Source organism: Drosophila subpulchrella, unplaced genomic scaffold (genome assembly GCF_014743375.2).
Source record: "Drosophila subpulchrella strain 33 F10 #4 breed RU33 unplaced genomic scaffold, RU_Dsub_v1.1 Primary Assembly Seq380, whole genome shotgun sequence".
In the NCBI taxonomy this organism is placed as follows: domain Eukaryota; kingdom Metazoa; phylum Arthropoda; class Insecta; order Diptera; family Drosophilidae; genus Drosophila; species Drosophila subpulchrella.
Window position 1 is genome coordinate 226,731 of NW_023665602.1, and position 25,830 is coordinate 252,560.

General features: G+C 39.7%; 1 protein-coding gene, 2 long non-coding RNA genes and 1 other non-coding gene across 13 annotated transcripts; 1 reads left to right on the top strand and 3 right to left on the bottom strand.

Moving 5' to 3' along the window:
* Positions 1-13,777: 13,777 nt before the first annotated feature.
* Positions 13,778-15,078, bottom strand: LOC119561884 (60S ribosomal protein L15). The gene is made up of 3 exons (XM_037875356.1): positions 15,014-15,078; positions 14,380-14,706; positions 13,778-14,158 (listed from the first exon to the last, which is right to left on the bottom strand). The coding sequence occupies exons 2-3, from the start codon at positions 14,686-14,688 to the stop codon at positions 13,853-13,855; spliced, it is 615 nt and encodes a 204-aa protein (XP_037731284.1). The 5' UTR covers positions 14,689-14,706; positions 15,014-15,078; the 3' UTR covers positions 13,778-13,852.
* Positions 14,873-14,944, bottom strand: LOC119561886. Its single transcript, XR_005221494.1, has one exon. It is a non-coding gene; the product is annotated as a small nucleolar RNA Me18S-Gm1358 (small nucleolar RNA).
* Positions 15,079-21,461: 6,383 nt separating the features above from the next.
* Positions 21,462-23,110, bottom strand: LOC119561882. 6 transcript variants are annotated; one of them, XR_005221490.1, is made up of 3 exons: positions 22,807-23,110; positions 21,912-22,291; positions 21,462-21,820 (listed from the first exon to the last, which is right to left on the bottom strand). It is a non-coding gene; the product is annotated as an uncharacterized LOC119561882 (long non-coding RNA). The 6 variants fall into 6 exon arrangements; XR_005221491.1 differs by having other exon boundaries at positions 23,017-23,106; XR_005221488.1 differs by having other exon boundaries at positions 21,462-21,817; positions 21,912-23,110.
* Positions 23,111-23,222: 112 nt separating this feature from the next.
* Positions 23,223-25,215, top strand: LOC119561881. Of its 5 annotated transcripts, XR_005221485.1 has the most exons (4): positions 23,223-23,237; positions 23,325-23,395; positions 24,384-24,876; positions 24,932-25,215. It is a non-coding gene; the product is annotated as an uncharacterized LOC119561881 (long non-coding RNA). The 5 variants fall into 5 exon arrangements; XR_005221483.1 differs by lacking the exons at positions 23,223-23,237; positions 23,325-23,395 and adding an exon at positions 23,832-24,060 and having other exon boundaries at positions 24,121-24,876; XR_005221484.1 differs by lacking the exons at positions 23,223-23,237; positions 23,325-23,395 and adding an exon at positions 23,842-24,334 and having other exon boundaries at positions 24,464-24,876.
* Positions 25,216-25,830: the final 615 nt, after the last annotated feature.

Genomic DNA, 25,830 nt, shown 5'->3' on the forward strand with positions numbered 1-25,830 from the left:
TTATTAGCCGCCCGCAGTCGAGTCACACCTGTTAAGCCGCTAACAATTCCGAGAGTTGAGTTATCCGGAGCCCTGCTGTGTACACAATTAGCCGATTGGATTGTCAACAAACTTCAATCATCACATCACACCATATCCGTACACTACTGCTCGGGTGCAATGATAGTGCTGTATTGGATCAGCGGAGACCCCAGGCGTTGGAAGACATTTGTGTCAAATAGAATTGGAGCCATCCTGGAGGCAAGCTCGCCATCGCAGTGGAGACATGTTCTTACGCAAGAAACCCCAGCAGATTGTGCTACACGCGGACTCACCCCTTCCCAGCTGAAACATCACACGCTTTGGTGGAACGGACCACATTGGCTGCATCTTTCAGAGGAGCATTGGCCAGTCAATCCAGTTCAGTCCCCAAAATCAGATCTTACTTCAGGAGAGCAATCCTTAAAGCACATCGGAGCCCACATTTGTGTAGAAGTGCAACCGTTTATCGAATCATATTCCTCCTATAATAAACTCTTATTCGTTACAGCCTACGTCAAACGATTCATTTATAATACTCGTCACAAAAAAGCGGATAGACTCACCGGCCCTATTCAGGCATCTGAATTCCAACAGGCTTTGTTCGCACTGGTGCGGATGGTTCAACAAGAAGTCTATTCGGAAGAATTATCAAGACTACGATCCAACAAATTTCTATCCAAACACAACGAACTCAGCCAGCTATCACCGTTTCTCGACGATCAGGGGCTCATGAGAGTTAAAGGCAGACTTAAGAATGCTTTGCAGCTCTCCATGTCTCAACGCACACCAATAATCCTTCCAAAGGCCCACCACCTGATTTTGGTTATAAGGAACGCTCATCACAACACCTTACATGGCGGTGTGCAACTAACTTTATCTACAATTCATCAAGTTTTCTGGATCGTCAACGGTAAACAGGCAGTAATAAGGATACTGCGACAGTGCGTAACCTGTTTCAAACACCGCCCGTCACCATCAAGCCAACTGATGGGAGACTTACCAGCGCACCGTGTCAGTCCGCCCAAACGGGCGTTCGAAGCAACTGGAGTTGATTACACTGGTGCGATTGAGATAAAGTCATCCAGATTCAGAGGACACACTTGCTATAAAGCATACATTGCAGTTTTCATTTGCTTAGCGAGCAAAGCGATTCATTTGGAAGCGGTCACGGGAATGTCGGCACAGCATTTTCTGTGGGCGCTGCAGCGCTTTATTGGACGTAGGGGCTTTTGTCAACATCTATACAGCGACTGTGGAACCAACTTTATCTCATCCGACAAGTCTCTAAAGCTGTGGACCAATGAATTCTATAAAGGAATTGAAGAGACAGTAGTTCCTGAACTTACTCGTCGAAACATTCAGTGGCATTTCAATCCTCCACATAGTCCAAACTTTGGAGGACTCTGGGAATCCAACGTAAAAGCTGTTAAAACCCATCTATACGAGCAGCTGTCTACTATTCTTGTCCAGATAGAAGCGTGCTTGAACTCTCGGCCATTATGCCCCTTAACGTCTGACTTAGATGATTTGCAAGCTCTCACCCGTGCACATTTTTTAATCGGTGATTCGATGAAATCACTCCCTGAGCCTAGCCTTAAGGATTCTTCATTAAACACAGAGTTCCTGAATGGTCAAAGGACTCTTTTGGAGAAAATGGAGTGCAGATTGGCTATCTCATCTGCAGGCGCGCCCCAAGTGGCGCCACGAAACTGACAATCTTCAGCGTAACGACATGATCATCATCAAGGATGATCGAACTGGTCCTTCTGACTGGAAATTAGGGCGAATCATCGACTTACATCCTGGGGCCGATCGGCTCGTTCGAGTAGCTACAATTAAGACCTCAACGAGTATTTACAAAAGGTCTGTGTCAAAGATTTGCCGTTTACCCTTGCCAAGATTTACTGAAGAGTCTAGCCCAAATACACAACCCATGCACCTTTGAATATACCCGCATTCACTCCATAACACACTTCAACCTTTTCAGAGTTAAGCATGGTCTAAGGCTTTGAATACTGGGTCCAGTATTGGGGGCGGCATGAACGGGTGTTTCTGTCGATTAGGAGAAGCTGAACAGCTGTTTTCTGGCGACTCTGCGAAGCAGTGGACAACAGCAGTTTTAACAGCGAATGTTAGCTTTCGGCTGCTAATGTTAGCAGCGCAGCACTACGAAGAAGACATAAGGAGAAGCTGGTCGCGTTTTTATAACCGAGCTTTTATATTCCCTAATTTGTAAATCAAAAGGTTAGCAATAAGTCAAGGATTGAAAGTATACAAATGAATACAACTGGTGAAGTTCAACATATTTCTGAGTTTTTATTACAAAGTGTGTGAAAGACCCCCATAGTAGACTTCTGCTCAACTTTGACGATCGGGTGCGAACCGTCACAACAACACAACATCATTACAGGCAGCGACACACTCCCATTCGCATCTTGGCCAGAAATCGCAGATTTTACTAGCAACTGCAAAGGATGCATTTGGAACCTACAGACTTGGGAGAGCACTTCTCGATTCCTGCTCCGAAGTAAACTTTATCACTGAGGATTTCGCACAGCGACTTCTTTTACGACGGGACAGACATTTAGTCCAAATTCGAAGCATCGGCCATTCACAAACTGATATCAAATATTGCACCACCACATCCATTAAATATCGAATTTCATCGTTTTCTCTCTCCGCAGATCTCTGTATCACTCCGCAAATCGCATATCAGCCTGATCTACTTGGAAGTTGCCAGAGAACACGCCGCTCGCTGATAAAAAATTCTACCAAACACGCCACGTTGACATGTTGTTGGGGACCGAAGCTTTTTTTGACGCCATGACAGTAGGACAAATCAGGCTGCATTCCCAAAGTCTGCTAATGTAAAACCTTATTCGGTTGGGTGGTAACTGACCGACTTCAGCAAACCGCTACAACAGAACTATCCACTTGCTTAACTCTCAACGCAAATTCAATTGTTCGCAATCTCAAACGTCTTTGGGAACAGGAAGCTGTCGATTCGCCGCATCTTTAGAAGCCGGAGCATTATATTTGTGAGGAGCAGTACAGGATGAGTACGCGCCTCGACAGCACCGGTAGGATTATTGTTCTTTGGAGAGCATTCCCAGAAGATACTCTGCGCACATACCAACTGAATACAGTGACCTACGGCACCGCAGCGGCACCATTTTTAGCAACACGTAGTCTAAATCATCTTGCTGATATCTATCGAGCTGACTGCCAAGTTGGCGCAGCCATCATAAAGTCGTCATTTTACGTTGATGACTTACTTACGGGTGCAGACGACCTTAAGACGCTCCGCATAATCAAGGATCAAGTCACGGAAATTCTTCGTCGGGGCCACTTCCCTCTTACAAAATGGCACTCAAATAACGCTGGACTTATGGAAGTACACACTATTAAGGAGCTCAGTTCGTGTGATGAGGGCTAAGATAGCGCTCTCGGCATTAACTGGAACCAACATGGTACACTATTCTTTAAGTTTACCCCAAGGAGCCAGTCAACGATCATTACCAAAAGAACAATTTCGACCCTCTTGGACTACTCTCGCCGACTACACACATTTCGGAGCAAGTGTCTCGAGTCGTTCCGCACAGTCTCACTATTGTCGATTCCACGCTATTGTCTCCAACACAAGCCTCGATCACTTCAACTTCATGGTTTCTGCGACTCATCAATCCGAGCTTAAGGGTGCTGCCTGTATCTACGCTCGGAGACATCGGCAAGAAATGTTGCAGTTCCAGATCGAAGATCTCTTGTGGTTAATGCTTGAGAATTAGTTTATACACCCCCAACCTGATCGTCTTATACAGCACAAAAAACGCTTTGTGCACTAAACAGATATTATATAAGTCGGAACGAGCCGGATCAGAAAACTATATCCCATAGCTTTCATAGGAATGATCAAAAAAATATTTTTTTTTAATAATGTAAAAAATATATAACTTCATTGTTGTTTCTACTCTTGGGAATATCATTATTTTAATATTTCAGAGTTTAAAATAATATTTTAAAAAAATCGAACGACTTTCTCATATAGCTGCCATAGAAACAATCGGATAATTAATGTCAAAATAATACATAGACCGTTATATTTCGTTTTCGGTAAACATACAAGGTAGTAAATTAAAATGGTACATTATCTTAAAATTGTTGTAATTAGTTTTTAGTTTTCAAAAAATCGGAGAGCTCTGTACATACAATGCTGACACGGGAACGACCTGCAAGGGTATAGAAACTTCGTCGTGCCGAAGTTAGCTTCCTTTCCTGTTATTAATTAACTTGTAATTGTACCTCAAAACCCGGTATATTCTAACATATACAATTTTTGCAAGTCCACCGCCCCTGCTCTGAAATCCGCTCGGATTTGGTAAAATGGGCAAGGTCTGGTCTGTCATGGTACGCACAAAAAAGTATTTTTTGAGGTGAGATCTAAACATTCCTTATTTTGTTCGTTGAACTTTTGTAAGAAAGAAACTGGATCCGATATCTAAAAAAATGTTTTTGCTTAAAATACCACATTATTAAATGCTTTAATTGTGCAATACGTTTTTGGCAAGTATATTTTTTAACGACTCTTTTTCATCAAATTTTTGCATCACTATAGTGAAAATTATACAAAACTGCCATAAAACTTCTGTCCTTTTTTTTACAAATATATTGTAATTTGTGTTTATGCAAACTTTTGTTTCTTTATTGGATTTTATGCATTAAATGTATACACAACTAACGCGCATGGATAAAAACCATCAGCGGGCCAACATTTTATCGACCCTTTGGCTGAAAATCACAGGCAAAGTTAAGACTTTTGTCAAGAGACTGTCGCTGCAGTCGAATGTTTTCTTGACACGAAAAGGGAATTTCGCTGAAAAACAGACCCAACGAAAAGCGTTAGCCGCCTATTTGCCTTTCGCTCACTCCTATGGTTAGTTCGCGGCTTTCGACGATGTATATATTCTTGATCAGGATCACTAGCCGAGTCGAGGAGAAATACAAAATTGATAAATCTTTAGAGGCAACTATATTTAAAAAAAAAAAAAAGTAAACGAAAATACTGGTTTCCACTTGCAATCGTGATTTAGGCATACGGTTTTTTCGGCAATGTGGCTAAGAACTGCCCATTGATTGCGCTCCGCCCAAATGATTTATTACGATTTTCACGACCGTATCAATTCATCAATGTTAAGGCTACTAAAATATGTTTATCAAATATTCATTATTATACCCGTTACTTTTAGGGTAAAAGGGTATACTAGATTCGTCGGAAAGTATGTAACAGGTAGAAGGTAGCGTTTCCGACCCCAGAACGTACATATATATATTCTTGATCGGGATCACTAGCCGAGTCGATCTAGCCATGTCCGTCTGTCCGTATAAACGCTGAGATCTCGGAAACTACAAAAGCTAGGAAATTGGGATTTGGCATGTAGATTCCTGAGCTTCTTGCGCATCGGAAATTGGTTTCAGCAGGGTGCCATGCCCACAAACCGCCCAAAACTGTGGCTCTTACAGTTTTAATGCTAGAAGTAAAGAATTTATTGTTATCAATACCTATCGATTGACCTAAAAAAAGTTTTTCACGCCCACAAACTTCAAAAAATCGTAAGTATGAACGCTGATATCTCGGAAACTATCAGAGATAGAGAACTGGGACTGGAGATTTATGTTCCGTAGCCTTGTACGCACCGCACACGCCTACTCTAACGCCCACAAACCGCCCAACATTGTAACGCCCACAATTTGCATGCTAGAAAAAAAAATTTTGGTGAAACGAATTAGTCCCGTTAACACCTATCGATTGACCCAAAAAAGTTTGCCACGCCCACTCTTGCTGCTTGCATATCTTCAACTCCCCTTTGGTCCCTTTAGCTGAGTAGAGGAGGGTCAAACGTTATTTTCAAGACAGTTTATTTGGCGATATTGCTTAAAATTGTCCATACGATTGCCCCCCTAATGAACGTATATGTACAATATTAGTAAGAAAAGGAAAATTTTGAAATGTTTTTGGTTGGACATCTAAGATCCGAATTTGACACAACGAATTTACCATCTAAGAGATCCGTGTGTCCTCTATAGGACCAGATATTCCTGAAAAACTTTGTTACAAAGCGCCAAAGATGTAACACAATAGCTAGTTACCATTTGAAGTCAAAAGGGTATTCCAGTCTGGTCTCACCATCATATTATTAAATCCAAATCGCGGCTTCACAATGATTATTTTAGCCTAAAGAAATATGTTAATAAAAAAAAAGAGCTTCACCGAAACAGGGAAAGCCGTTTCAGAATCATGTTATATGAACGCTTTAGTATCAACCATGCCCTGGCATCTTCATCTGCTTTGTCGGAAGAAAGTGATGGCATCGACGAAAACCGCGAGCTAACCATAGGAGTGAGCGAGAGGCAAACAGGCGACTAACGCTTTTCGTCGGGTCTGTTTTTCAGCGCGGTACTCAGATGAGCTAAGGAAATACCAGATTTAGCGAGTGAATTTCGATGAACGCCGTTAGCCGCGGCCCAAGGAATAAGAAATTTGATCTTTGGCGGTGTTCGTGCTAAAGCGTTGTGGAAACAAAAAATTGGAAATGGAAGAAAACCACAAAAACGCCTGCAGAATGTTAGTGCAGATGAAAATGGACGCTCAGTCCAAGCTGTTGATTATTAATATGGGATTTCATCGACTGGAAGCAATACCACAACAGGTCAAATCCGCAGAATAGTTGAAGTGCATAAAGAGATCTACTAGAGAATCCCAGTGGGAAGGAACATACCGAGTGGGACTTCGCTCCCTACATGGACGTACTGCCAGTTCTGGCCAAAAAAATTTGGTTACGTTGTGCTAATAGAAGTATCTTTTTAGAAGAACCACCAGAACGATCTCCAACGAGCTCTCAATTTGGGAACCACAGGACATGGAGGACGCGCTGGCTTCTATAGGGAGTAGGGAAAAAAGGCGTCCGATAAGGGACAGCTGGAGGAGCCATTGCCAGGATGCTAGGCGACTTCCTGCAATATCGGGCGGGAAAACCCCGTTCTCAATCCAGCTCCCACTTCCTTAGGGTCCAATTTGCCTATTGGGATTCGTTGCTGGACTACAGATGACGCGGAAAAGATAGCGAAGCATCCGTGGGTCGAGGAGGAAGCTTTAAACTACTAATTTACATTTATTTATTTACTAATTTACATAAATAAAAACATTCGATGAACATTCCATTTATTTTAATTTTAATTCTTTGTGCACCAGCAAGCCTTATTTTTTAAATTGCTTCAATTGATTTGTTTTCCGGTTGGCAACAAACCCAGCTGCTTGACAGTAGGACCATGCAACATGCATTGCGGGTGAGCTTTGACAACATCGGTCACACTACAAATAAGATTTTTTGACTAGTAAAATTGTTAGCCAATCTGGTTACTAGGGTTAAGCCTTTGTTTGTTGCAAACGAAAAACATATCAATTGGAGATATTTAAAAAGGAGGAGTCTGCTGATATACAAAGAAATTAAATTAGAAGTAAATGGAATGCTTAACGAATGTTTTTATTTACGCAAATTAGTAGTTTAAAGCTTCCTTCTCGTCCATTTATTTGTATTTTACACTCTTTGTGTACCAGCAGACTCCTCCTTTTTAAATTTCTCCAATTGATTTGTTTTCCGTTTGGCAACAAGCCCAATCGCTTGACAGTAAGACCGTGCTACATGCATTGAGGGTGAACTTTGAAAACTTCGGTCACACTACAAGGAATAAGATTTTTCGACTAGTGAAACTCTTAGCCGATCTGAGTACTAGGCTGGTAATTCCTTAACTCATCTGAGTAGCGCGCTGAAAAACAGACCCGACGAAAAGCGTTAGCCGCGTATTTGCCTCTCGCTCACTTCTATGGTTAGCTTACGGTTTTCGTCGATGTGGGTACTAGGCTTTAACCTGCTAATTAATTATATGAATCAACTTTTTTAATTTATTACCAACTTTTAATTTTGAAAATATGTATGTTATGCATTTATTAAAGGCATATACAAAACAAGAAAGGAAGTTAACTTCGGCAAGCCGAAGTTTGTATACCCTTGCAGCAATAATTATTAAAGTTTAAAATACAAAATTAGTCGATTTAGCGTCGCTTGTGATCGGTTGTGTTTATCTTGTGCTCTGTGATTTTTGTCAATTTGTCATTGATATCTGTGATACTGGTGCCTTGCTTTGTGACTTAGTCCATCATAGCCGTGCTTGTGTTTTAAATAGTCTGTTTATGTTTAACTGACTATTTTATTGTAGAAACTTTAACAAAACCGATCTCTGCTTTTAGCCTGTGCATTTTGTTATTGTAACTTCGGTACGCTGTGGTGCATTGGTTTCAATAGCTTTTGTTGTTGTTTCCCATAACTTCCTTGTAATCTCTCTCCCGTTTCTTGTCGTCTAAACTGTTGTCGTGTATATTTTGTTTGTGTTTCGCAAGCCACGCTCAGTCGACAGCCACTCTGTTGCGCTCTCTCGCTCTCGCAGTCTCTACGCGCTCTTATACTTTTGTGTTCTTGTGTGTCTACATTTTTATTTGTTTGATCCCAGTGTCAAATTAAGTGAGGTATTTATAATTCCTTTGATTCTTTGGTTTTATTAATAACTTTTTTTCTTAAATTAAAAATGGCTCTTTTTTGTTGCAAAAAAGATTGTCAGTTTGGATCGTCACCTAATGACGTTTTTATTTACTGTCGTCTCTGCAACATAGTCATACACCCAAAATGTACTGGACTTGTTGGCAGAGTAAAAGATTATATTGATCTGCGTGTTGGTTTTTCGTGGACTTGTGCCTCATGCGTGGAAATAGATCGTGATTTGGATGGCTATGTTGCGCTGACCAATGAACGTTTTATGAAACTGTTCGATAAACTCATGAGCGTAGTTGCTGATTTTAAAGAGTTTAAGGCGGACCTTGATAATAAAAAAATGTCAGTAGGGTCACCTAAACGCAAAAAGACCGCTCCTTCAAAATCTGTTCAAGTAAAGGCATCAGTTCCAAATCCCAACTTAGCTTCTAATATTTTTACCCGATCGGTAACGGCAGCAATGTCGGCATCCACTGGGGCTGGGGGACCTAAAGCTTCACTGACAGCAGTACCCATAGGTACCAAAAGCTCTGGAGTCCCTGATTCTGCTAGTCAGCCTAACGTTTCAAACCCTACGCAGCTTTCTGTGCCTACAGGGGAAGTTAGCTCTATAAGAGTCCCTAGTCTCGATAATCAGACGAACGATGTTCAGATTGCTGGTGGTGGAAGAAAGAGCCCCTCGGTTGTTCCATATAGGAAGCAATTATTTGTGTCTCGGTTAACACCTGAAACCACATCCGCAGATGTTTTGGAATTTATACAACATGAATTCCCATCTGAAAACATCACAGTGGAGGAGTTTACATTTCCATATGTTCGTAGGATATCTTCATTTAAAATATCTGCTCCTCCGGAAGTATTTAATGTACTAAATTCTAAAAGTTTTTGGCTTAATGATAAATTGGTCATTAAAGAATTTGTTCCAAACAGACGGAGAACTAATAATAGGCCTTCCACGACAGTATCTGCGCCAAAAAACTAAGCAGTTTATTTTTGGCCTATCAAAATGTTAGGGGACTTAATATGAAGCTACCTAAGCTTTATGCTGACTCCTCTGCCTTTTCGGAAGACATTCTGGCCTTTACTGAGACTTGGCTGAAACCGGAGATATCAGACTCTGAAGTTCTGTCCAAAAATTTTAATACGTATAGAACTGATCGCTCTCCTCGTAGGGGGGGTGGGGTGCTGGTTGCCATTACCTCTACTTTAACATCGGAAAGGATATACTTTCTTAATCCCAATGAAATATAATTCGTTGGTGTTAAAGTTTCTTTGAAATCTTTTTCTATTTATGTAACTTGTTCTTATATTCCACCTGGATCCGACTTAACAATTTATGAGCAAAATTTATCTGCAATAAAAAATGTTTTATCTCATCTTTCCGAAAGGGATCTTTTGATTGTTTTGGGTGATTTCAATCTCCCTGACATTTCTTGGTCCCTTTCCACTGACTCACTTGTCTGTACCCCCTTATCTGACCATGAATTCGTTGACGGTCTGTTAGAATTATCATTACAGCAAGTTAGCTTTATACGTAATTCACTAAACAGACAATTAGATCTTGTATTTGCTTTAAATCCGTCTGAAGTCACGGTATCTAGAATTGACCCACTAGTTATGCCAGAAGACCGGTATCATCCCACATTAGAACTTACAATTTGTCTTCCCTGCGTTGATACCCTCTCTCCTTCTCTTTCACCAACTAAAAGTAGATGCTTTCGTAAATGTGACTTTAGTAAACTCAATAACTTGATTTCACAATATAACTGGACAAATTTATATAATTGCTTGGATATTGAAAGTGCTACGGAACTATTTTATAGTGTCCTAAACTCTTTTTTCTGTGAATGTGTTCCTGATAGTTTTGCTCCTAAGTTAGACAGGCCTCCTTGGTTTACCAATCAGTTGCAAAGACTTAGAAACCTAAAAACAAACTTCTATAAAAAGTACAAAAAGTCGGGTAGGCCATCCGATTTTTCAAGATATGTGGTGGCTCGTACTAATTTTAATGTACTTAACAGTCATTGCTATTCCATGTATTTGAACCGATGTAAATTTGAATTTTCAAAGGATCCAAGGCAGTTTTATAACTTTGTCAATGCTAAGCGAAAGTCTTCAGCCTTGCCATCATCTGTACGATTAAACTCTATTGAGGCATCTACGGATCCCGAAATTGCTGATTTATTTGCTGAATTCTTCCAATCTACTTATAGCTCTGTTTCTTGGTCTAATTCTAGCTACCCTAATCACTTAAACAGGGCAAATTGTATTTTTTCTCCTGAAATCACCGAAAGTTCTCTCTTAAGTGATTTAGAAACTATAACGCCAACCTATTCTCCGGGGCTAGATGGAATCCCTGGGTGTCTACTTAAGTATTGTGCCCGAACTATTTGTAAACCCATTCTTAAACTTTTTCCTTTGTCTACCTCATCATCTGTTTTTCCTACTATCTGGAAAGATTCTTTTATTATTCCACTCCACAAAAAGGGTGCGAAGGTTAATGTTCAGAACTATAGAGGAATCTCCAAATTGTCTGCAATTCCTAAAACATTTGAACGCATTATTACCTCTCAGTTGCAACATTTGTGCTCCTCTTCAATATCGCCGTGTTTTGTTAAGCGAAGATCGACCACCACTAACCTGCTCGAATTGACATCTTTTGTAATAGATGGGTTTAACGAAAAATTGCAGACAGACGTTATATATACAGATTTTAGTAAAGCCTTTGACTCTGTAAACCACTCTCTTCTTTTATTCAAATTAGATCAGGTCGGGTTTCCGAATAATCTGTTAACTTGGATTTCAAGTTATTTAAATGGTAGATCTCAGAGGGTTTTATTCAAAAACGCTGTTTCTCTGTTTACTCTGTTTATAAATGATCTTCCCTCTATAGTAACTCACTCTCGTGTACTAATGTATGCTGATGATGTTAAGCTTTGTTTTTCATATAATAATATTGAGTCTGGTTTCTGCTTGCAGTCAGACATTAATAGATTCCAGGAATGGTGTCAGTACAACCTTTTGAATTTAAACTATCTTAAATGCAACGTTATGACTTTTTATAGGGGTACGCCAACGTTCATAAGTTACTCTCTTCAGAACATGTCCCTGGACCGAATATACTCAGTAAACGATTTAGGTGTTCTCCTAGATCCTAAACTTAAATTTGACTCCCACATAACCTCTACTGTAAATAAAGTTATGAGTGTTCTTGGGTTTATAAAGCGTTGGTCTAAAGAATTTGATGATCCATACACTACCAAATTATTATTTACCTCCCTTGTCCGTCCTAATTTGGAATACTGTTCTTCCGTTTAGAGTCCTCAGTATCAAGTGCACATTGACCGTATAGAGTCCGTACAGAAACAATTTCTTCTTTTTGCCTTACGTGGTTTGAACTGGGATCAAAATGTCAGGTTGCCTTCTTACTAGAGTAGATTGCTATTAATTAATTTGCCTAGTCTAGTAAGCCGTAGAACTATGCTTGGTACTATTTTTATGAATAATCTTATCAGAGGCGATATTGATTCTGTAGATTTGGTAAGCCGCCTTACTTTCAATGTTCCTGTTAGACTAATGCGAAACTACTATCCCATCAACTTGCTACGATGTTCATCTAATTTTAGTCAGCATGAGCCTTTTCGCGTTCTTTGTAATAATTATAACGACCTATATCATTTAATTTGTTCCTCAATTTCTATCCCTGTATTAAAAACTAAAATTTTAGCTCATTTGCTGTAGTCTTGTTGATCTATGTTTTGTCCTGTCTTTGTTTATTCTATGTACCTTCCTCGCGAACCGTATTTGCCCGAAGTAAAAATGGGCCCGCGGGTAACAAGCACGTGCTTGGTGTCGTTTGGGCCACTTGTTTGTACTGCTCTTAGTGCATCAACGTTCAACAAACATATATATAAAATATAATATTATATAAAAAAATAATATTCCCAATAGTATAAGATAATATGTCAAAAAACACAGAAGCTATAATTTGTTTCATATTATTTTCCCACCGATTTTACGATCGTTCCTATGGCAGCTATATGATATAGTCTTCCGATTTTGATAAAATTTAATTCGAAATTCAAAACTAATAAAAAAATGTTATTTCCAAGCGTAGGAGGTTATATGTTAAAAAACACCGAAGCTATAATTTGTTTCATATTATTTTCCCACCAATTTTGCGACCGTTCCTATGGCAGCTATATGATATCTTCCGATTTTGATAAAATTTAATTCGATATTCAAAACTAATTAAAAAATGTTATTTCCAAGCTTAGGAGGTTATATACTAAAAAACACCGAAGATATAATTTTTTTAAATTTGTTTTTCCTATTATTCCTATGGGAGGTTTAAGATATAGTTTTCCGATCCGGCTGGTTCCGACTTATATACTACCTGCAAAAGAAAGAAGACTTTTGGGAAAGTTTCAGCCCGATAGCTTTAAAACTGAGACTAGTTTGCGTAGAAACGGACGGACAGGACTAGATCGACTCGTCTAGTCATGCTGATCAAGAATATATACATACATACACTTTATGGGGTCGGAAACGTCTCCTTCACTGCATTGCAAACTTCTGACTGAAATCAATATACCCTCTGCAAGGGTATAACTTTTTGTTAATTTTGAACATGTATGAAACTTTAATAAAAACAGACCAAATTTGAATACATTTTTTTTGCTGCCAATTTAGAATTTTGAGAACGTAACCACTTATTTTCCACTGAATCCATGTCTCTTCCATCTACTGGCCAAAATTGTATACACTTGGCCCTCGCTTAACACGGGGCTAACGTTCCTAGAAGTCCTCGTGTTAAGCGGGGGCCAAGTGTATACAATTTTGGCCAGTAGATGCAAGTGAAGTATAACACGTAATAATGTAAAGTAAATAAAACTGTAAACATCGATGTTTAATCGCTTCCATTTGAATGTTTATTTATTTTGAAATTGGTTAGCTGATAGTCGAGGCACTCGACTGTAGCGTTCTCATTTCTTTCGACATTAATTTGATGACTTCAGGGCCATATTGCGGTGCACAATTCAGACTGAAATTGAATTACCCTTCTCAAAGGCACATCACATTTCAGCTATAAAATATAGGGATAGGGTCATTATTTATATTATTTTTTATATACACCAAAGGAAAATATACACATATGATGTTAACGTGCCAACTGTAGAATATAATGCACGAAATGCTTTATTCAACCGATAATAAATAAGCTTTACAAATTATCGTTTTCTGTGCATATGCTCGCGGTTCTTGCGCTTCCAAGCAGCACGCCTAGATCCACCAATGGTCTGAGAATATCTGTATCCCTTGCCAATACCACGGGAACTCTTTCCGGCTGAAGTAAGGCCACGCAATTCACGATGCTTGTGGACATGCTTGCAGATCCAGTTAATTTTAGGATCACGACGAATAGCACTATGATGAGTGTCAATCAAGATTACCTCAAAATACTTATAAGAAGCATCTTGAGCAATCCAATACGAGTTCAAAACTCTCAAGCCACCAAGCCTACGACCAACACGTTCCTAGAAAGAAAAATTGTAATTCTCCATTAATTATGTATAATTTGACATGGGTTTTATTTTTGAATTAAAAAATTTCAGACATCTAAGGAAGTTCAGTAATCAACTTAATTTTCAGGTCAGTGTAGTCATCAAGGTGTTTTAAAAATTAGTAAATAGCTATGTACTTCAGAAATGAAGAAGCCTCGCTTCAAATCCTTTATATTGATGCGAGTTTTTCTTACCTCAGCTATAGACTGTAATCCTCGATACGGCTTTAATTGGTTTACACCATGACTCTTTGGCTTGCCGTAAGTGCAACCTTTTGGCACTGGACGCTTCCGACCACCACGGCGAACACGGATTCTATAAATCACGAACCCTTGCTTTGCACGGTACCCCAAACGCCTTGCCTTATCCGGACGAGTAGGTCTGGGTGAACGATGCAGTTTGGTTAATTGACGGTATTGCCAAACGCGAATACGAAGCAAGTATCGCATTACATCACTCTGCTTCTTCCTATAGAGTTCCTGCATGTACCGGTAGGCCCCCATCTCAGCAAATTGATTGACCTAGTAACAAATTCATTCGTTATTTAATAACTGTCACATCATCGGTCCATCAACTTCAACATCAACTTGACTGTACAATCCAAAAAAGTACATTTTAGGATCTACAATATAAATAGTTAGTAAATGTACGTATGTAGAAGTTACTAAGCAACGTAAGACGTTCGCCTATTAGTCAGATATCCATAATCAACACTAAAATATTAAGAGTGGTGCATGGAAAAAATCATCATACAACTAAGTAAAATCCTCAAATATAATAATATATATGTATTTGGTTGTAGCCGAGGGAATCGCACAACCTACTTACAAGACGGAATAAATCCAAAAGAAGGAAGTATGCAGTTCAAGCACACCAGAGATAATTGCACAGAGTTGCTCTGGGAAACTTAGTACATCGATTGCCTTACATGTGAAACAGTGGAATAGAACAAAATTGCCAGCTTATACCCTGTTTCTACTTCAGCGACAAATTCCGCTTCAGCGAATTTGCCTTCCATGGGAGTGCATGTGGTAGAAAGAGACGGAAAAAGTCGCATCATCGGCCTGGGACCTCATATGTTGTATATCAGTATTTTTAATCAGTTTTTTTACGGCATTTCGAGATTTTTCGAGACAAAAATGTATTTCATGTTTTTTTTTTTCGAAATGACAAACTTCCATCTCATATCTTCTTGGCAAGTCTAGGCAAGTGACCTATACGCAAATACCCTGGACACCAAACCAAACTAACAACCTGAATATACCCAGATACCTATTACTCCATTTGTTAATAGCACATTAACACAAAATTAAGCTCTGTGAAATTTCTACATACCATTTCGAGTTTCCCATGATATTTGGCTGTGTTCGTGCAGCAGCGAAACAAAAATTTAAAGATTTAAGCCTAGTACTCAGATCGGCTAAGAGTTTCACTAGTCGAAAAATCTTATTCTTTGTAGTGTGACCGAAGTTTTCAAAGTTCACCCGCAATGCATGTAGCATGATCTTACTGACAAGCAGCTGGGTTTGTTGCCAAACGGAAAACAAAACAATTGGAGAAATTTAAAAAGGAGAAGTCTTCTGGTACACAAAGAAATTAAATTAAAAGTAGATGGAATGTTCAACGAATGCTTTTATTTATGTAAATTAGTTGTTTGAAGCTTCCTTTTCGTCCCACGGATGCTTCGCCATCTTTCCCGCGCCACCGCAGTCCAGCTCCGAGTCCCAATAGGCATATTGGACCTTGAGGAAATGGGAGCCGGATTGGGAACAGGGTTGATCCGCTGATGCTGCAAGAAGTCGCCCAGCATCCTGGCAGTGGCTGGACATGGCTTCTCCAACTGTTCCTTAGCAGGCGCCCTATTTTCCTCCTCCCTGTAGAAGCCAGCGCGTCCTCCAGCTCCGCTTAAGCTGCCAAGTAGCTGGTGGTTGTGGTGTACGGAGTCCTAATGGAGAGGTCTTCGGAGATCATATTACTGGTGTTTCTGCTGAAAAGATACTTCTATTAGTAAAACGCAACCAAATTATTTTAGCTAGATCTTACTTTCTTTGCCAGGACACGCCCGGCAGGATGTCCATGTAGAGAGCGAAGTCCCACTCGGCATGTTCCTTCCCACTGGGATTCTCTAGTGGATCTCCTCCAGCACTTCAACTATTCTGCGGATTTGGCCCTGTTGTGGTATTGCTTCCTGTCGGTCAAATCCCACAATAACGGGCAACAGCTTGGATTAGGCGTCCTTTTTCATCTGCACTGACCTCCTTTAACCGTTTTTGGGGGTTTTCTTCCATTTGAAATGTTTAAATTCCCCACCGCTTCTGCACGAACACAGCCAAAGATTAAATTTCTTATTCTTTGGGCCGCGGCTAACGGCGTTCATCGAAAATTCACTCCCGAAATCAGGTATTTTTTCTGGTATTTCCTTAGCTCATCTGAGTACCGCGCTGAAAAACAGACCCGACGAAAACCTTTAGCCGCCTGCTTGCCACTCGCTCACTTCTATGGTTAGCTCGCGGTTTTCGTCGATGTGAGTACTAGGCTTTAAGGAAAATCCAAAAAATCCACGGGAAAAAATTCTTGCAGGAGCAGTTTAGAAGAAGAACGCCTAGTCCTATCTGTGGAGGGACATCCAGTATTTTTAGACTCGACCAACGGTAGCAATACCAAAACAGGGCAAATCCGCAGAAGAGTGGAAGAGAAACTGGAAATGGATAATTTTAGGCGAACCACCAGGAATACGATCTCCGACAAGCACTCCATGGGGGGAATTGCTGGACTCCACCACCACCAGCTTCTTGGCAGCTATATAGGGATGGGGCAGACAGCTGGAGAAGCATTTACCAACCATTGGCAGGAAGCTAGGCGACTTCCTGCAGCATCAGCTGAACGACCCCGTTCCGACTTCCTAAAGGCTGATTCTGGCATATTGGGAATCGGAACTGGACTGCAGAAGAGGCGGAGATGGCGAAGCATCCGCCTTACGAGAAGGTATTACACTAATAAATTACATAAGTAAAAGCATCTGTTGAGCAAAAAACAATAATTTTTTATTTCTTTATACACCAGCAGACTTCTCTCTTTAAAATTGCTCCAATTAATTTGTTTTTCGTTTGTCTGCTACATGCTACATGCATTTATGGTGAACTTTGGAAACTTCGTTCAAACTGCAAGGAACAAGATTCTTCGATTAGTAATACCCTCTTCACACAGGAGGGTTTCCACTTCAGCGACAAAATTCCGCCTCAGCGACTTTTTTCCATAATAAATAATCGTGCTAGAAAGAGAAAGGAAAACGTCGATAAGACTCGCGACAGCGGGAAATAAGACCGTACACGCAAATCGATTCGGTATTTCATTATTTTATACGGTATTTTTTTACGAGCTTAGTGGATTTGCACTTGGCGTTTCGAGATATTTTGAGAATGAAATGCATTTGATTTGCAATGGCCCCGTTATAAGGAAATTGTTGTGGTGCAGGCCCAACGAGCCTTCCGAAGACTAGGAACACAGCGATTGATCTCACCTTGAATTGAAGTACTTTCCTTCTTGGCAAGACTAGTCACCTGTTGCACCAAAACGTACATTGTTAATCTAAACAAAAAGCCATTTGAAGGCGCATCCCCCTCCCAAAATTGTTGCCTAAGGCCTAGTACTCACATCGACGAAAACCGCGAGCTAACCATAGGAGTGAGCGAGAGGCAAGTACGCGGCTAACGCTTTTCGTCGGGTCTGTTTTTTTGCGCGGTACTCAGATGAGCTAAGGAAATAACAGAAAAAATACCAGATTTAGCGAGTGAATTTTAATGAACGCCGTTAGCCGCAGCCCAAAGAATACGAAATTTAATCTTTGGCGGTGTTTGTGCAAAAGCGATGTGGAAACAATAAATTAAAAATCGAAGGAAAACCACAAAAGCGACTGCAGAAGTTCAGTGCTGTTGAATAAGGACGCCTAGTCCAAGCTGTTGCCCTTTATTGTGGGATTTCACCGACAGAAAGCAATACCACAACAGGGGTAGATCCGCAGAATAGTTGAGTGCTGTAGGAGATCCACTAGAGAATCCCAGTGGGAAGGAACATGCCGAGTGGGACTTTGCTCTCTACATGGACATCCTGCCGGGCGTGTCCTCGCAAAGAAAGTAAGATTGGGCCAATCGAATTTGGTTTCGTTGCACTAATAGAAGTATCTTTTTAGCAGAACCACCAGTAATATGATCTCCGACGAGCTCTCTATTAGGACTCCGTACTCCACCACCACCAGCTACTTGGCAGCTTAAGCGAAGCTGTAGGACCCGCTGGCTTCTATAGGGAGAAAGATAATAGGGCGCCCGCTAAGGAACAGATGGAGAAGCAATAGCCAGCCACTGCCAGGATGCTGGGCGACTTCCATCAGTATCAGCGGATCAACCCCGTTCCCAATCCGGCTACCACTTCCTCAAGGTCCAATAGGCCCATTGAGACTTGGAGCTGGACTGCGATGGCGCAGAAAACATCCGTGGGATGAGAAGGAAACTTTAAACTACTCATTTACATAAATAAAAACATTCGTTAAACATTCCACTTATTTTTTTTTTATTCTTTTGTGCACCAGCAGACTCCTTCTTTTCAAATTTATTCAATTGATTTGTTTTCCGCTTAGCAACAAACCCAGCTGTTTGACAGTAAGACCATGCCACATGCATTGCGGGTGAACTTTGAAAACTTCGGTCACACTACAAAGAATAAGATTTTTCGACTAGTGAAACTAGCGAAATAAAAGTCCAAATGAAATTGTTCAATATTTGGTTACATTTTGTTTTATTCCAATGGTAACATTCTGTAAGGCACACAAAAGCTTTTAAAAAGCTTTCTAATGGCTGTTGTGAACAATTGTGAGCTTTCAAAGTAATCATATGTTTTTTCGCGTGCGTATGCATATTTTTGAGGTTATTTTTGAGTCGTGTTTAATATTTTAAAAAATGCACAAATTGTCGATTTCTTATTGAAGTATCCATTGTCTTCCTTAAACTAAGGTATGTACTAAATGTAAGTAATGTGTTCGTGATACGTCTATGAATGTGTAGCCTAAAAATATATTGATATTAATATGCTTTTGAAGTAATAATTTTTAAACGCTTTACTGTCTTCGTTGGACTGTAACTAATGTGATTCAATCGTATTCATGCTAATTTTAGTACTTGTCATAAGGGGCCGTCCATGCACCACGTGGACAAATTTTAAGCACTTTTTGTATCTGATCGTTGATCAATTTTCTTCTAGCAATGAAATAATCATTCGGCGTTGAAAACATTCTGTATGCCTGCTTTTTAACTGTATTTAGCTTTGCGTTGTTTTTTTTTCTGAGCAACTGAATTTGCACGACCCCTCCCTTCTGGTACAGATTGCATATGAGGATCAGCGGATCGCTTCAGCGATTCTCTATGTGACCAAGAATCCTGTTGCAATTTTGAGCGGTTTTCTGCTGAGGTATGAAACTCTGCCAATCTGAGTACTAGGCTTTATTCAAGGCAATCCGAAATAAATCCTTGAACTTAGATCGGCTAAGAGATTCACTAGTCGAAAAATCTTATTCTTTGTAGTATGACCGGAGTTTTCAAAGTTCACCCACAATGTATGAAGCATGGTCTTACTGTCAAGTAGCTGCCCTTCAGTTCCAAAAAAAAAGTTTCACTTGTGAATCACATGTCCTCGTGCACAAGTGAAGAACAAGTGACGCTCCATATAGAAAATTGTATGGGATGTCCGCATTTTCACAAGTGAAAATTCAAATGAAAATTTTTCGAAGTCCTACGGGATTTCACTTGTTCCTTATACTCATTTTTCGTATAGCCTGTCACGTGCCGGTGACACGTCCCAAGTGAATCGTTTGTGAAAATCTGAATTTTTCCATGAGTTTTCACTTGTGAAATCACTTGCAAGTGACACGTCCCAAGTGAAATCACTTGGGAAAATCAGAATTTTTCCATGACTTTTCACTTATGAAAATAGAGAATTTAAAATACATACATTTTTAATTACACTTAAATTAATTTTAATTAGATCGTATTATTCAGATTTTCAATAAGGGGACAATTATTGTTAGTATTTCTGGTTTTTTGTTTTGTTAGTTTGTTTTTCACGTTCGTCATCGCTTTTCTCAAACATTTGTCCGGGTCTTTGGAGTCCTTGGCCAACGCTCCTGAAAAAATGTATGGGCATATGATTAAAAAATGCGTTTTACTTTTTTAATTGTATATTTACCTTATATAGCTGTGTATAAACCCTTTGCGGGATTTTTTTGGCACAAAACATTTTGTCATCCACTTTCGGCTAACGGAACCCATTGAATACCTTCAACATTTACGTACTTTAAACTAAGATCAATGCACAGCATCTTAAACTTTATGTAGCACTTACCTGACTTTATTATATTAACTAAACGATTAAAGTAACTCTGCTGCGCACAATTAAAATGCATGCTTCCCTTTCAATCACTCAAACAGAATGCACCAAGTCTTCTCACCCCTTTACTTGACTTCTTTTGTTTTCTCTTCGCTGTTGGCGCGTGCCACTGCACCTATACCGTTTCTAAAGCGAAAAATATCCGACTATATAATTTGTACTTCTTAAGTAAAAAATACAATACGAATTTTTAAAAAATGTTAATACTAATACTACTAATGTTTTAAATATTGAAATCAATTTTAACGGACTAATTTTCTATAATTACACTAAAAAAATATATTGTAATAAAAAGGTATAATATGTAAACATAACATTATAAGTAAATCCAAATTACTTAATTTTACTATAATCAAATAATTTACTTTTATAAAACAATATAAGTTGTTTATTTTCGATACACAATATTGCTCCTAAAATATTAGGGCATTCACATGTCGCTGCTCCACGAAAATTTTTCCGCCGAAATATTAGTAGCTAGGCGAACATAACGGAGAGACGCAAAAAAAAATAACGGACCGGCCGAAATTTGTCTCTGCGAGCGCGGAGTGCAGGCAGATTATAAGACAAGAAAGAGAGGGAAATATCCGAATATCTGCCTCTCTTTGTTGCACGATCGTTTTCGTGGGCAGTCTTCTACGCTGCGCCGACTGCTCTGACGTCAACAGCGGCACAGCGTTTTAGGCACAAAAAAACAAAAAAGAGCTTTTTGCCTTGAGCCATGTCACCGCGTCCCTACTGAAGAACTGAATGGTGGGTTTGTTGACAAACGGAAAACAAATCAATTGGGGCAATTTAAAAAAGAAGAGTCTGCTGGTTCACAAAGAAATTAAATTTAAAGTAAAGGCAATGTTCAACGAATGTTTTTATTTATGTAAATTAGTAGTTTGAAGCTTCCTTCTCTTCCCACGGATTCATAGCCATCTTCCCCGCGCGATCTTCAGTCCTGCTCGGAATCCCAATAGGTATATTGGACCTTAAGAAAGGAAGAGCCGGATTGGGAACGGGGTTGTTCCGTCTGATGCTGCAGGAAGTCGCCCAGCATCCTGGTCATGGTCCAGCTGTCCCATACCGGACGCCCTTTTTTCTTCTTCCCTATAGAAGCCGGCGCGTCCTCTTTCTCCGCTTTAGCTGTTAAGTAGCTGGTGTAGGGGGAATCCTGTGGTTAGCTAGTCGTTGATCGCATTACTGGTGGTTCTGCTAAAAATATACTTCTATTATTCTTTTGGCAAGAACTTAGTTATGCGAGGACACGCCCGGCAGGATGTTCATGTAGGGGGCGAAGTCTTACTCGGCATGTTTCTTCCCAATGGGATTCTGTAGTGGATCTCCTCCAGCCCGTCATTTATTCTGCGGATTTGCCCTGCTGTGGTAATGCTTCTTGTTGGTCAAGTTTCACAATAATGGGCAACACCTTGGATTAGAAGTCATTTTTCATCTGCACTGACCTCCTGCAGGCGTTTTTGGGGATTTCCTTCCATTTTTAATTCTTAGTTTCCACACGCCTTTGCACGAAACACCGCCAAGATTAAATCTCTTACTCTTTGGGACGCGGCTAACGGCGTTCGTCGAAATTCACTCGCTAAATCTGTTATTTATTCTGGTATTTCCTTAGCTCATCTGAGTGCGAGCATAAATTCTTCTCCTTGACAGTGAAAATTGAAACATTCACTACGAAAAAGTAAATAATGATGACAGGGACAATATGAAAATGGAAAGCGTATAATCAAAGCTTTTCACACGCCCTTATTGACGACGGCATACACAAACATTTTTCAAACTTTTAAGCAAAGGGTCCAGCCTGTAAGCCCATACATCACCATAATAGCTTTGACCAATCTATCATTAGTCCTTAGTTTTGGCCAACAAAATCTTCTGATCAAAGTCCACTTGTTATAAGAATAATGCATTTTGTAAAATCAGTTTCACATTGGGGATCTACCTATAAAAACTCCATTGAATACTAAAATAAAAATCGTTTTTTTAATGCCCCGAAGGGAAAAACAAAATTAGAGAAGCTGGGACTTAAAAGATCGCTTCGTGAAATTATAACATTTTTTCCAGCCTCATAAAATGTTTCACCACGTACTTTAGTTAAATCACGAATAAGGAATTCTAATGTCTAACTAGTAATAATAATGCGATTATCTGATTTATTTCGCTCAAAGAAACAACTCTAACTTTACCATCAAATATGAAACTGCCATCAACATCAGCAGCGGACGTAGCTGCAGCCGCTTAAAGCCCTCTCAGATGTATTCATGGATCATATTCTTCCGCAAGTAAAGCTGATAAATTTATTTCACTTAGCTCTCTTCGTCGAATTATTCTATCATTGCTCTACAATTCTAAAAGCCCAAAATCGAATTATATACATGCAGCTATCAGAAACCTACAAGTAGGATGAGCCCGACCACTGCAGATGAGAAATATAAAACAGGACTGGAAGGATATGAGAACTTATTAATCAGCGAGTTCAACCGTTCAATAGAGGTGTCAAAACATCGATGAAAACATCGATGCATCGATGTTTTTGAAATTTTCTAAGTCATCGATGTTTTTTTTCAACCATCGATGTTTCTGTGCCGTCACTATTAAGAAAAAAGGCAAAGGAAAGGTACGTAAAATAGCAGATTATTTTTCATTTTTTCTATTATAATATTACCGTTTACTCTTTACTCTTTACCAAATCGACCATTTTCAGGGCTACATAATATTCATTAAAGAGTTGCAAATTTCAAATGATTTATATACTTGTCACATATAAGCATAAATGTATGTATATTTTGTGTGTAAGTGAAGATACACTTACAGTTATTGGTGTTTATTTAAGACACACATGTTAAATGCAACTTAAATCATTGCAAATTACTAAAAACAAAACCAACAAAAACAAAAATTAAAAAGAATAAGAAAAAAGCAAAAACATTAACATTAACGTAAAATTATGTGTGTGGTGTGTCTGTGTGCGTGCCCGCTGTTGGTTTTCGGCGATCGCCAACGGTTTAAGTGCAAACTAAACTAAGCGCGTCCCCAAAATAATTTTTACATCAAAATTCATGATTCATCGCCCTCTAAATATGGATTTTTGTTAATAGGTCGGGTCGTTCCGGCCCGACTATTTAAGAATTACCAAAATTTAATTTTTTAAAACATCGATGTTTCATCGATGTTTTGGGTGAAAAACATCGAAAACATCGATGTCTCAATACATCGATGTTTTGACACCTCTACCGTTCAATGCCTCCACCTCGAATGATAGCTGAATTTGTTGATGAATCAGAACAACAGTCATGTAGAATATTTTGTAAACTAAGCTTAAACCCATTTTCCACTGCGCGGTACTTTTGTTATTTTACGGGTTTTTCGATAGGCAACGCGGTGGTGCTTCCAATGGCAAACGCTTTTGGGAGAGCTGTTCTGTGGTCATGCGAGCTAAAGTTAACAATCGATACAAATAATATAGCAATAATATTTAATTACCATTTGTGTATGGATAGAAACAAAATGGAAGCTTTTGGAGACAAGGAATCATTCCGCGTTGACAGAAATTTATTTCTGCAGTTGGTGGGGATGGCACCAGGCCTATTAAAATTACGCAGTGTTTCAACCAGCCATGGCATTGGATAAACCTATTGCTGTTGCCCTCTATTCGCTTTCTCATCCTCGGAATACAAAATTATTGGCAGAATTTTTGGCTGATCAAAAACAATGGTATGCAAAATTGTAATCAAATTCTGTATCGACTTTATATTTATTATAGCTCCCGAGTACTTGTCTCCAAGCCAGAGACAATTGCACAGGTTTGCTCTGGGAAACCTAAGTACATCGATTGCTTTACAGGAATAAGCCTAGTACTCACATCGACGAAAACTGCGAGCTAACCGTAGGAGTGAGCGAGAGTCTGTTTTTTAAGCGCGGTACTCAGGTGAGCTAGGGAAATACCAGAAAAAATACCAGATTTGGCGAATGAATTTCGATGAACGCCGTTAGCCGCGGCCCAAAGAATAAGAATTTCAATTATTGGCTGTGTGCGTGCAAAGGTTGGTGGAAACTAAAAATTAAAAATGGTAGGAAAACCCCAAAATCGACTGCAGGATGTCAGTGCAAATGAAATAGGACGCCTAATCCAAGCTTTTGCTTGTATTGCGGGATTTTACCGACAGCAAGCAATACCACAACAGGGCAAATCCTTAAAATAGTTGAAGTGCTGGAGGAGATCCACTAGAGAATCCCAGTGGGAAGCTACAAAGAATGTAAGTTCTGGTCAAAAGAATTTGGTAACGTTGTACTAATAAAAGTATTTTTTAGAACTCCACCGCTAGTAATACGATCTCCGACGACCTCGCCATTAGGACTACGGACACCACTACCACCAGCTTCTTGGGAGCTTAAGCGGATATGGAGGAAGCGCTGGCTTCTATAGGGAGGAGGAAAATAGGGAGCCCGCTAAGGAACAGTTGAAGAAGCCATAGGCAGCCATTGTCAGGATGCTGAGCGACTGCCTGGAGCATCAGATGGCGAAGCATCCGTGGACGAGAAGGAAGCTTTAAACTACTAATTTACATAAATAAAGGCTTACGTTGAACATTTCATTTATTTGTATATCAATTTCTTTTTGCACCAACAGTCTTTTCTCTTTTAAATTGCTTCAATTGATTTGTTTTCCGTTTGTCAAAAAACACAGCTGCTTGACAGTAAGACCATGCTAATGCATCGGTCACACTACAAAGAATAAGATTTTTCGACTAGTGAAACTCTTAGCCGATCTGAGTACTACTAGTACTAGGCTATAGTCTGAGAAAAGGTTTTATTACTGAGAAAAGGTTTTATTACTGACTAAGAAAGTAAGTAACAGAGAACACATATCCTACAGTTAAACATGCAGAACAATATGATTTAAATGTAAGTGCGAGTAACTAGGATAAACATTGTTTGAAATGCATATAACAAGGTCTATTAAGTGAGCATAGGGAATTGTTCTGCTCATCCGCTGCTCGTTCACGTATAACGTAGATGTTCGTGTGACTTCGGCGGGTCTTCGGGTCTTTTTTTTCTCAGCTTCGGCGCGCTTTTTGGCTGCTGCGGTAGATGTTCTCAGTGCAAAGCAGAGAAACGTCAGGCTTCAGCGCGCTGCGCGCCAACTTCGTGTTTTGTACACTCACACTAATGCAAGGCAAATTTGTGATGGTATGTGTGTGCCGACCGCT

What these genes read in the sequence shown, in the direction of transcription:
- LOC119561884 (XM_037875356.1), bottom strand. Translation starts at nt 14,688, where the DNA reads ATGGGGGCCTACCGGTACATGCAGGAACTCTATAGGAAGAAGCAGAGT. An exon ending in GATTACAGTCTATAGCTGAG is followed by an intron (nt 14,159 to 14,379) that starts GTAAGAAAAACT and finishes TTTTCTTTCTAG; the next exon opens with GAACGTGTTGGTCGTAGGCT.